Source organism: Zingiber officinale, chromosome 2B (genome assembly GCF_018446385.1).
Source record: "Zingiber officinale cultivar Zhangliang chromosome 2B, Zo_v1.1, whole genome shotgun sequence".
Taxonomy (NCBI): Eukaryota; Viridiplantae; Streptophyta; class Magnoliopsida; order Zingiberales; family Zingiberaceae; genus Zingiber; species Zingiber officinale.
The window spans coordinates 141,612,109-141,625,480 of NC_055989.1; the positions used below are offsets into that span (position 1 = coordinate 141,612,109).

At 40.9% G+C, this 13,372-nt stretch overlaps 1 protein-coding gene across 1 annotated transcript; it reads left to right on the forward strand.

Moving 5' to 3' along the window:
• Positions 1-6,090: 6,090 nt before the first annotated feature.
• Positions 6,091-7,781, forward strand: LOC122047490 (zinc finger protein CONSTANS-LIKE 16-like). Its single transcript, XM_042608830.1, has 2 exons — positions 6,091-7,176; positions 7,254-7,781. The coding sequence occupies exons 1-2, from the start codon at positions 6,265-6,267 to the stop codon at positions 7,515-7,517; spliced, it is 1,176 nt and encodes a 391-aa protein (XP_042464764.1). The 5' UTR covers positions 6,091-6,264; the 3' UTR covers positions 7,518-7,781.
• The last annotated feature ends 5,591 nt before the right edge of the window (positions 7,782-13,372 follow it).

A 13,372-nucleotide genomic window follows, 5' to 3' on the forward strand; every position in this document is an offset into this window, starting at 1 on the left:
GACCTACTAAGACTTTCTTGCCCTTCGGTCAAATCGACCTACTAGAACTTCTTGACATCTCAATCCATCCGACCTACTAGGTCTTTCTTGCCCCTCAATCTAATCGACTTACTATGTCTTCCTTGCCTAGCCGCAACTAGGACTTCTCTGCCTAGTGGCAGGTCATCTTGATCTAGACATGAGAGCTCCCACTTTCTTCGTTAGAGGTTAATATTCCACTCACATCAATTGGACCATGACTATTGTGCACAATCGACAGTTAGTCATTCTAGCAGTCCGAATTCTGATACTAATTGTTAGGTCCAAAAAAATCAAGATATCTCCATAATAATATGATATTGTCCACTTTGGGCATAAGCCTTATGGTTTTATTTTTGGGCTCAACATAAAATGTCTCGTACCAATGGAGATATTTTTTCCTTATAAGTCCATGATCTTTTTCATATGTTTTCAATGTGAAACTTTGTTTGCTATCATTGCAACCCAACCGAAGTTTCTCCACCTCTGGAAAGTTTCTAAGAAAGAGGATTTCATAGTGGATGAATCATGAGAGTTGAACCCTTGGATTAGTCATCTTAAGGAGGTGGAGACCAAGTACAATCGAGGTATTAGCATTGCTTCAAGTTTTTCGCTATCATCCAAGTTCAATGAAGCGAAAGAAATTCCCCTCTAGCTCTCTACATGTCTTAATACTCATATGACATCAGGTCTGGACCATAGGTATGATACTACTTGTTATGACTAAAAAAATTTACATTTCTTCACAATAGTATGATATTATCCATTTTGAGTCTAAACCCTCATGAATTTATTTTTAACTCTACGCCTTTTCCCAAAAGATCTCATACCAATGGAGTTATCTTTTATTTCTTAAATCCATAATCTTTTTCATGTATTTCCAATGTATAATTTTGATTATATTCCCAACATTATTAACAAGATTAAAATGTAAAAGTTTAAAACAATAAAATAAGTTTGAATTGTGAACCTGATAACATCTAAACGAGCCAAATTCAAGCTCAAAAAATAGAAGCCAAGTCAAATTTGAACAATCATTTTCACACCTTGATTCATTTTAGACTTAATTTGGCTTAGTTCGACTACCTTATCAAACAAAATTTAAACACCACTTGACTTGACTTGTTTACCATCCTAGTTGAATCTTAAAATTCTTTAAGAAGAAATAATTGAATCTTGAGAGATAATTGCCTAATAACCCTAAGTATCTATATATACACACAAGATAATATATCATCTTAATTAAGGAGAGAATCACATTAAAAAAATAATGATTAATCATGTTAGGTAACGTCGAATCTGAGATAATTAATAGTACATATGGAGGCTCATCTTAATCATCAACATTCTCAGATCCGCTATCTATTAAGAAGAAAAATTATTAATAATATATCGTAACTGAGTCTCAAGCTCTAAATTCTCTAATCTATCATTAGATGATATATAATCTAGCTATGATATCCTAGGGAGAAATGAATCCTTCAGACGCAAGAGAATCCCACATAAGCACTTATGCGTAACAATTTTCGCTTATTATCATTCAATATCAAAGGCAATCACTCAAAAAGTTATATTGACCATCTACTAACTAATGTTTACCCCCATGCTAGCCACCGAGTCGCCCAACTCAGCCCAAATATTCTAAAGTGAACTTTATCGAGACACCCTCATCTCCCCGTCACTCTAATATATATATATTTTTCTTATATAATTGTCAACATTTTATTGAACTGCAATTTCAGTATTACTCTTTTCGTATATCTAACTTTCTTAATTTCAAAAATACATAGACATTTCTCCTTCTTAACATTAAATAACCGCGTTTATTTGTGCTCATGCATGTCTAAGTCAAGCCTTTATAAATTTTTAAAAATTTACTCTTTTCAATTTATGCTATCGCATTACGCAGAAGTTTGATATTTTTTTTTTTCAATAAAAGATTACATTTGATATGTATCAAATGTAATCTGTTTTATAATATAATTAAGATTATATTATAATATTAATTGTTTTATTTAATATCATTTTAAAATTATAATGTAATATAACCTTGATTATAAAAAATAATAAAATTTTATAATCTAGATTACAAGGCCACGTTTAACTAAAATTCAAATATCAAATACACCCCTAGTCTATTTTTGATATCAACTGGTCATTGTCGTCGCTTTTGCTGTCAGTCGCCAGGTGCCGCATCTGGGCACCGCGGTCGACCGCTGCCTCCGGGAGTTGCCGACTGTTGCCACAAGTTGATCGCCGCATCCGAGTGTCGCCGGCTGTCGCTAGCCACCGCCGCCCGTCGCTTGCCTTCGTCGCCCGTTGCCGGCTGCCGCTGTCGATCACCACCTCCGGGCGCCACCGTCAGCCACTGCCGCTGGCAGCCACCTTCAAGCACCGTCGGTCACCGTTGTTGGTCACTAACGTCGCTACCACCACCTCCGGGCACAGTCAGCCATCGCCGCCGGCCGCCACCTCTGCGTCCGGCAGAGGTGAGGCGGCCGCTTCCATCGGCCGTCGCCTCCGGTAGAGGTGCGGCGACCGCTTTCATCGATCGTCACCTCCGACAAAGGTCACAAGATATTTTTATTATTTTATAATAATACGAATTATATTCCTTATAAAAAATATTAGACACCAAATAAAAAAAATATAATCATCATTATAATTAAAAATTAAATTCATTACATTATGAAAGATAATCATAATATAATTAAAATTACATTATATTATAAATTAGATTATATTCTAAGCTAGATTATATTACCTCTAACGTAACACAGTATCAGAGTATTAGCCTAAGAGTATTAGATGATGAGTATTATCGGGTAGACTTTATAATAAATTTGTGATAAATTTTTATTAAGTCTTTATAAATTTTTAAAAATCCATTCTTTTAAAGTTATACTATAAAATTGAGGTCCAAAGGTATGAAAATATTAAGAAGGTTTATTAGTGCCGAAAATGACTTGCGTTGATATTAACATCAAGTCTGCTTAAGGTTGCACCACTCAGGGACAGTTGAGTAGCTGCGTGTTTGTGCATGGATCGGACAAGTGTCACGTTCCTACTTGTTCGCTTCTAGCCCACCACACACACTTTGAGAGTTTGAATGCCCCCGATTAAAACACGTAACTATGCATTTCTAAGTTTCTTAAATTTTAAAATATATAATTTAGATTTTTAAAATATTATATAGATAGACACACCCATGCCATACATAACATGATCTCTCTTTTGTATCTGATTCAGTTTGTCTGGTTCATTGTGAAGAAACGAGTTTCTTTGTGATTGGCTTTGTTTGGATAAGACCTAACACATTTATGACGTAATCATCGTATTTTAGTCGTATTTTAATTCGTAATTATTATAAACACTTGACGATTAAGAGGTCGAATATACGAAAATCTACTAGTTTTGCTAAGTCAATCTAATGTGAATATGGCTAGTTCTAATACCCAAATTGCATAAGAGTTTGGTTAACCTAATTAAGGTTTTAGGTAGGTTAACCTAAGCCCCTTAATAAGGGTTGAAAACCTCTTTTGTTCTCTTGTACGTTTATACGAGTCAAAAGACATCATCGAGGAGTAATAGTCAATTTTTGTCATTGAATTTAAAGCTCTCTTAACGGCAATCTTCTCATTTATCAGTCACATTTCCATGCGTCTGCGTCTGAATGAGAGATGAGATTTTAAATCTATATATGAGACTGGTTGTAGGTTTCAAATGATAGAGTTATCTAAAGGTAGAGGCTCCTCGGGGTTTCTCTTCTTAAGAGCCATGTTTCTAAATCCACGATCAAAGTATGATGAATGGGAAGCTATATTTGAGCTTTCGAAAGGCATAGAAAGGAGTTGGAGATGAAAAAGAATTAGCTTTTGGTTGACTAAAAAGTATTTTGTCCATCAAATTGGCACAATTTTGAATATCAACCTAGCATATATAAAAAAGATTAAATGCACATCTAATATCATATATTAAGCATGAAAAAACAATATATAATCAAGTTTTTGTTGAAAATGTGAATAAAATATAAAGGTGGAGAAAAAGAGACAATATATAATCTTGACTCTATTGTTGGTTTAAATTGTCGCACATGCATTGATATTGTGAATATATGTATAGGGAGAGACTCTCTCTCAGAGTGCATAAAAAGATGTAAATCCAGGGTCTAAATTGCACGAAATCAAGTTGACTTGTGTGTCAGCATAACCTACGCGGGTCAAATGTTGGATCGATAGAGACAAAATTTATCCAAGCGAATGAACTAACGTTTTACCACATGAATATTTTTACTTGTTATTCAAATATAATAGATGCATTAATCGATGATTAATGAAGAATTTATAACCTCCAGACATTTGAACGGGATGAGTTAATGGATAGTAAATGACTTTAATTCGATCATTGAATACTGCAAGGGTTTAAGGTCCTATATAAGGAGGTTGTGATCAAGAGTAAGAGAGAGAGAGAGCGAATAGCAAAAATTTCCCTCCACCATCGTTCTCCCAAATCTTCTCGCCGCCATGCAATTTCGCTTGGTAGTTTGCTTATGATAGTAATCAGGTACTTTCTTAGTTCGTCACGAACAACCAATGCTTAGTTATGTCTGTGGTTCTGTCGTTGTATCCTAGGAAACAAATGTCCATTATAACCTTAAAGTACAGTCAAAAAAGGATGAATATGTTTTGAGGAAATGCATGAAAGCAGGTCTCGACATCTTCGTATCTGCACTCGGGAGTCAAAAGTCTGCACTCGGACTCTGTAGTCAGAAGTCTGCACTCGAACTCTGTGCTCGGGAGTCTATACTAGAGTCATCAATTTGGGTTGGGTTCGCCAAGTTGACCCGCCCCGCCAAACGATTTAAGCAGGTTGAATTAATATTTTATCAACCCAAACCCGCCGCGGGCTGACCCGCGACCCGCGCAGGTCAACTCGCGACGGGCTTGGGCTAGCCCGCGGGTTGAGAAACACATGTAAGCTAAGTTTTTTTTATTAATTTATTATCTTTCTTTGTAGAGTAAAGGAGTCGAGTGAAAGCCGCACACATAACCAATAAATTAAAACGGGTTTTTTGGCTTTTGTGCTACATAAGACTAGAGATATTCTACAAACAAATCGTACTTTTTAGAAGCTTCCAACATGTCCAATCAGAGAGATCTATAGGCTTATTTTAGGAAAGGTGTCGGGGTCATTTTATTATTTGCCCTTTTTTAGAAGTGCCTCGTGATTCGTACATAGACATAACCGTGGTGGCAAAAGGTGAATACGTTCGCCCCCAATACCCCCGCCAACCCGTCCCAGGGCGAACATGGAAGACGTAAATCACGGGCGACTACTAGCTTTTGGAAGAACGACTAATACATAAGAGAGACATTTACCTCGATTTTACAGAGATTCGAAATCTAGATCTCATGATATAACACCTTATGCGCTCACTATTAGATCGTCCCGAGAGAACTTATACATAGACATAATGGTGACATTATAAAAGAAAATGTCACCTATAGGCAAGGATATGCGAGGCTATATTTTTTTTACACGCATTTTATTATATTCTTTTTCCTATTCCTCTTTAAAAACTAGATTACTGATTTAAACATAGAAGGATCGTCAGAAAACTCTTTTCTAACTCGTTGCTAACACGCTCTGTGATAGCATAAAGTTAAGTTTTTCTTTACTTAATAATAGCGCTATATTTTTAGTCAATCATAATTTATGATCTTCCGATAGGATCAATAGACTTTTTAATTAGATACACATAGATAAATCCGTTAAATTAATATTATTGTCCTTAGAAACTTTTAGATTTAGGTCAAATTAGCATTATTATATTTTAAAGATTTTCTTGATTCTTGATTAAAATAATTATATAATTTTTAAAATTTGATTATAATTCTCAAGCGATAAACATGACACATCCAGGTCATACGTGAATTCCAGGGAGGAATCGGCACCTCTTAGTGCCCCACCTCGACGGCGACGCTCGCCACGGTCACCTTCCGCCCCAATATCAGCGGGCCACCACCGGCAATCCGTGCAATTGACCTGCCGCCCAATCCCATTCCTCACAGCCGGATCGCCTTTACCCTCTCAGCCAATCCCCTTCCAGATATCTCCCTCCGCCTCTGGAGATCGACGTCGATGCCACTCTCAAAAGCGCATCCGCCGGGCCCGCCGCCCTCCCTGCCACCATCATATTAAACTAATTATGAGGGCAAAGGTAGAATTTTGTAGACCTCCGAGAGCATGTCGCCGGCGATGAGGCATAGCGCCGCCGTGGGTGCCAAAACAGCGCGGGCATGCGACGGGTGCCTGCGCCGCCGCGCCCGGTGGTTCTGCGAGGCCGACGAGGCCTTCCTCTGCCAGTCCTGCGACGTCTCGGTCCACTCCGCTAACCCCCTCGCACGCCGCCACCAACGCGTCCGCCTCAACACCGCCTCCTCCCTCGAGCCCCCTTCTTCTCCCCCCGCGTGGCTCCATGGCTTCACCCGCAAGCCCCGAACGCCGCGCGGCAAGCCGCTGGGGATCTCCAAGGCCGAGCCCCTTGTGCCGGACCTCGAGGCGATGGCCGTGGCGGATGAGGAGGAGTTGGACGAGCAGCAACAGCAACAGCAGCTCCTCTATTGCGTGCCCATCCTGGACCCTGTTATCGACGAGCTCTGCTTGCATCCCCTGTTCGCCGACGACGCCAACGCTTCCGGCGAGGAGGTGAAGCCGGCGCCTGAGGCAACAGGGGAACTGTGCTTGCCTGGGTCCTCCTCCGACGCCTTCGCGGGGCTTCACCCGTCGGAGATGGACCTCGCGGAGTTCGCTTCCGACATGGAGACTTTGCTCGGCCGGGGTCTCGGCGATGACTGCTTCTCCATGGCCGAGCTGGGATTGCTGGGAGAGGATGAGGAGGGGAGGCGAAAGGTGAAGGAGGAGATGGAGTTAGACGGCGGCGACGCGGCCTGTGATTACAGAGTCGACGCCGAGCTCGGTTCGGCTGCGATGGTTGCGGAAGTGGAGGAGGAGATCCCGTTGGAAAATCCGAGGATCAATCTGAGACTGGACTACGAGGCCGTGGTCGTGGCCTGGTCTTCTAACGGATGCTCGCCGTGGATGGACGGCGGTCGACCGGAGCTCGACCCCAAGAGATTACTATGGCCGGAACTCCACGTAAGAAACTAACCGAGCCTCCTTAATTACGTACGGTCTCAAAAATCTCATCTTTCTCAAACTCTGCTTCACGTTAGATGACGGCGGGAGACGGAGGAAGCGCGGAAGTGACGTACTATCCCCTGGGAGTGGCGGCGGCGGTGATGGTGGACGAGGGGAGGGAGGCGCGGGTGTCGAGGTACCGGGAGAAGCGGCGGACGAGGCTGTTCTCCAAGAAGATCCGCTACGAGGTGCGGAAGCTGAACGCGGAGAAGCGGCCGAGGATGAAGGGCCGCTTCGTGAAGCGGGCGTCGGCCTTCCCGGCTACCGGTGCACCAGCTGTTTCCTTGTTTTACAGATGAAACTCCGACGATAGGTATCTGCTGCAGATTAACTATGCATATCGGTATCTACTGTAGTCTGTAAGAGGGCAGGTTCACTTGTGCCTCATGAAACCTTCTCTTCTTCCATGGAAGAACAGCTCAAGGTTTCCCTCTCTAAATAGAAAAAAAACACATCTGCATGTTGAATGATATCAGATATCTTGCTCACTATCAATCCATGTCTATGATATTGTAAATACTTTGACCATGGTGAATTATTAAAGATTAGGAGTATTTTGTGCATGGTTTCTTTTCATGTTTTTTTTTCCTTTCGAATTCATCAACGTCGAATCATCGATGGTTGGAGGGAGGTGTTTTAGTTCTACTTCTACGTGAAAAAAATGGAACTTTACGACTATAATTTAGTCAATCGTAGATTAGAAGAGGCCTTATTGATCGCAAACACTTGCGATGATCTTTTGCTCTGTTATAAATGAAGTCTTTGGTGATGGATCCATTGAAGTTCAAATTGTTGCTCCTAATTGCCCCTCTAAATCCTTTGCCTTGTATATATATTGTTCTTCCTTTCCCACTCCTAATCCTTCCTCTAGTTAGAACGTGCTCTAAGGTCGATCACTACAAGAATACAAAAGAATTATGGAACAATATCGTTGATCGCTACAAGAATACAAAAGAATTATGGAACAATATCGTTGAGCTACATCAGGGCAAATATGATGTGAAGCTAGTCGATGAGATTAAATCCTCTGTCCCCAAATTTCTCTGTCCCCGTGTCCCCTTACCGATCAGACGGATCAGATTACATCTCAAGGATACCTTGCACATCACGAGGATATTGCACACATCTTAAAGATGTCATGATGCCTTAAGATGTAATCTGGTCCGTCTGATCGACAGGGAACACGGGGACAGAGAAATTTGGGGACAGAAGATTTGATCTGCTAGTCGATAGTGATCTCTGAAGAATGCAACTCATGACATTCAATTCAATATATGAGATGGAGGGATCGGAACCCAAATTCATTTAGAGTAAAAAAAATGATCATTAGACTAGTTGCTAACTAAGATCAATGGATTTCTAAGTATTCCTTAATGGACATCAAAGGAGGATGAAAACTCGGTGTCCAAGGATTTAGAAGTTTACCCATGGGAGAATATTTTATTAACAATGAGTTTGCATAAGGCCTCCCACATTAATGTAAGCCTAGGAAGAAAGACATTATTTTGCCCCTATAGGTGTGGACTCTTGAATATAAGTTGTGATCTGAATTTATTCAATAGATAAATTAGGAAGGAAGGCTGTCTATCTATCATAGAAAAGGAAAGATATTATTAGTGATAATGTCCTAAAACAATTGGATTGCTGAAAGAGAATTGTTATATAATGTACTTGCATATTATAATTAATGAAAGTATGCTTTTACTAATTGATCTCATTAAGTTTGTAAATGATAATCAAAAGAGATGTAAGACAATCCTGAAGTATTTAGCGCTATATATATATATATATACTCTCTCAGCTTAGTAACTCGACCCTTTTCCCATACCTCTTGATCCGGGCACGGACTCACCCTCCTAATAGTGGAGTACGTGGGTAACACGATCATTGGAAGACATGCAATGACTAGGGACACGGATGAAGGTACGAGGGGCCATGCTGCAACCCCATGATATGAACATGGGGTTCATGCACACATAAGCCACAAAACTCTACTACTTTCTAAGGTTTTCTCCCTACCATTCCTCTTCTAACTTGAGCATTGGAGTGGTCGCGCCAAGCTCAACCTTGTATAACCTTTTGTTGAGTATTGCAAAGATTTCAAGAGCTTTCTTTGTCACTTGTTCATTAGGAATTCTCCCTACCACAGTTGCTCTCTGTTAACTCATCCAGGAGCAATTTCAAACAAGAACAAATTGACATCGTCTGTGGGAAATGCTTGAGCTAAGACGTTGAGATGATGGGCACCAGGAGAACTATCAAGAACCCTAACTACACAAGCGACAGAGGACATTGTGAGACTATCACCATGATGAGAGAAGATTTCAAATGATTAGTCGACCAAAAGGTGCAAGGGATATTGCAAAGACACCCTCCAGTGAATTGGGCTCTCGAAGGAGTGCCCTCCGCCTTGGCCGAGGTACCTCCTCTCCCCAATTGAATGTAGCCGGATCTGGTTGGCCCTCCTCTCGTCGTATTTGTAAAATCACCAAACTAGAATAGCGATTGCACTAGAGGAGCACTCAAACAAATCGATGGCGGGAGAGAGAACGCCTTGAAATCTCAACAAAGGCAAACTACTCTTATCCGTAGAAGAGAGGGACTCCCAGAGTACTCCTTTCTTCAGTCATGTCTTGGAGGATGAACTGTCGCGTCACTTCCGATCACCTTAGCTCAGAGAGCATATGAGTTAGTCAATCCTGAGGACCACTTGCGTCAGTTTGAGAACACCTTTCTATTGTATCAATAGCTCAGCTAAGTGATGGTTTAGCATACTTCCACCCTATTAAATTTGATCTTTCGACGACTTCAAGACAGCCTTCTTGCATCATTTCACCAGCAACAAGCAGTACCATAAAACACCCCTCAATTTGTTAGCCATAAAGTAGAAGACTTTGAGGGAATATATTTAGTGGTTCAATCGAGTCACCTTGGACGTCCCCTCTGCCACCTCGGAGGTGCTAATGAGTGTCTTCTCTCAAGACCTATTGAAAAGAGATTTCTTTTGCTCTCTAGCGAAGAAACCCCTGATGGATTTTGACCATCTCTTGGGCTGAGTCGAGAAATACATCAATGTGGAAGAAGTCCATCCGTAAGAAGGAGAGAGGTAGGCGTGCTGACACTAGTGATAACTCGACCTGAACATATGGCTCCCCAGCCCTCTCTATAAAATAGGGAGCCACACTTGCCTCATCAATATTTGCCTGCCCAAAGGGGAGAGAGAACAGTGCAGACTATAGATACAGTTCCTGGTAAGACCGAAGAAATTTAGATATCTCCACAATGGTATGATATTGTCCACTTTGAGCATAAACCATCATGATTTTATTTTTTAGCTTTGCCCAAAATGTCTCATACCAATGGAGATATTTTTCCCTTATAAGCTCATAATCTTTCCCATATATTTTCAATGTGGGACGTTGTTTGCAACCTTACAACTCCAACAATCCCTCCCTCAAATGAAGGACCACATTATAGGGGATCTAGTGGTCGGCTAGAAGGGGGTTCAATAGCTTGGACACCGCCAAGTTGATTACTTCTCTACAAGAAGGTTAGTACGTAGTGGAATATACTAAACAAAACAATGAGAGCAAACAAGAAAGAACACAAACACTAACATGATTCCTTTACGTGGTTTGGAGATTGCTTACATCTACTCCACGACTTGTCCTTGAGGTGGGCGAACCCTTAATCCTTCGGTGGATTAGTCCCCGGTAATCTCCAACTCGATCTTACTCATTCTCGGTGGAATACAACCTCTCATAAGGCTCTCTTCCTCTTACAAGATGAAACTTACGTTTAGGAGGAAGAGAAAGACTTGGAAGCTTTGGACAGAGACTTAGGATTTATTCAATGAGCATGAGTAACCTCCTTCATGTCCCAAAGCTCCTCTTAAATAAAAGAAGAGAGTTGATCACAGTATCAACTCACCTCGGCATCAGTTGACTGGTATTTCCATCAGTCGACTGGTGCTACCGTTGGGGCGTGGCCAACGACTACATCGTAGAATGCCAACGGTCACAAACGACCACTTACCAATCGACTGGTAAAAGTACCAATCGACTGGTCGTTGTTGGCTGAGCGAACAGAATGCTTCTGTTCGCTTCCAATCGACTGAGCAATCGACTGGACCAGTCGACTGCAACTTCCATCAGTTGACTGGTCCCGTTACACACTCACACTCATCTTCTCTGGAGTCGCCCTTGAAACCCTCTTCCTCGGCCTTCGTCCCTTAGACGTGCCATCCTTCACATTGCCTTGAAGTCCGCTTCCCTCGGCTCAACTCCATTGCTCCTCGTCTGGCGGTCCCTCGGATATCTCCCACATCATCCTTCACCGTCTCAAGGACTCGAGCCCTAGGATGAGCTTCCCAAGCTTAGCCACACCAAACTCCTCATGTGTGTTTTACCAAGTCCTACATGACTCAAACGCACATATCAAACCAATATGAAAGCCTAACTTAAACTTTTTGATACACACATCAAAATCATAATCGTACCGATTAAACTTAGGTCGATTGCACCAACAATCTCCCCCTTTTTGATGTATGATAATATGTTTAAGTTAGACACAAATAATAACAACTTGAAAATTACAAGCATAATATAAAACCTAAGCTCCCCCTTAACATATGCTCTATCACTCAATTTTCAAGTTTTGCACAAAATAGAGAAATAAAAGTTTCTAACTTAAACCTTCCCATTTCTCCCACTCTGACACCATCAAAAAAAAAAAATACACTTATCTTCCAAGTACACAATGGTATCAATGTTGACTTAAAAATACCCAAAATCAGCTTCTGAAAGTGTTAGAAAATAGCTATCAGTTGACTGATAACTGTTGCAGTTGACTGACACAAAGTCAATCCCAATTTCAACCTTTTGAAGCCAACTTATATAAAAAATTTCAGAAAATTCAAAAAATCATGAAATTTTGAACACGTTTTTCTTATATTGTCCTTTAACTAGGAAACATATGTATTCATGAAAATCCATTATATTTTTAAAGTTTTCATAAAAACTCAAAAACCTTGAAAACAACTAAAATTTGTATCACTTTGAAACCTAGTTTTGTAATTATATGTTTCAAAATAGCTATACCACAGTAAATAAAACATATAATTATTTTCAAAACATTTGAAATATCCAACTATGATCTATGGGCAAAATGTCCATTAATTAAACATTTACTTTCCCCATAGTTGACCTATGATCACTAAATATTGATACATTTCATAACTCATCAAAATACCATAAGCACAAGTGAATTATTAGTATCATCCTAGCATCTCACATCTATGTTTAAAATGATAAAGCAAGCCATTGTGAGATGAAATGAAGGCTGTAGGGATCGTTGGCTGGCTAGAAGGGGGGTTGAATAGCCCTACACAAATTAAAACAAAACGAAACCTTCTTAGACAATTAACTTAAATAAAGAACACTTACATAAATAAAATAAGAAATGAACTGAAAGACAGAGACACTGAAATTTTACTTGGTTAATCCAAGGAGGTGAATGCGCACTAAAAATCTTCTTCAGACGGAGAAGCCTCTTTACAGCATGAAGCACAGAAAGTGAGAAGCTAAATGGAAACTAAAGCATGTACAAGTGTTGTTGCAAGAATGCTGGTTGTTGTTCAACTTCTGGACCAAGACTGTATTTATAACCTTGGTTGGGGTGCCTGGAAGGGTTCCGGGCGCCTGGAGTGGGATAGATTTCTATCCCCGACGCAACAGTTAACGTCCACGTCGATGATGATAAAAGTTGGGTTCCGGACTCCTGGACCTCAAAGTCAACCCCGTTGACTTTTTCGATCCGGATCTTCTGCTCCAGTGCTGCTTGTCTCGGTCCGGATCTTATGCTCCGACTTTGCTCGCTTGGGTAATTTCGACCAACCGAAATAAGGCTCACCTGAACCCAATTTCAGCCTTCTCCTCGAGCAGACTTTCGCTTCGGCTTCTCGTCCCTCGAACGTCGCGTACGTTCTTCTCGTCCACCGGTATACTCTTCCGCGACACCTCGTCCCTCAGACACACTGAGCCTGTCGGCTCTCTCCCGTGCCGTCCTTCTCGCTAGCCGCGTGTTCAACTCGACTTCTTGTGCTCCTAAGCTCCTGCACACTTAGACACAGGGATCAAAACCAACAGGACCTAAC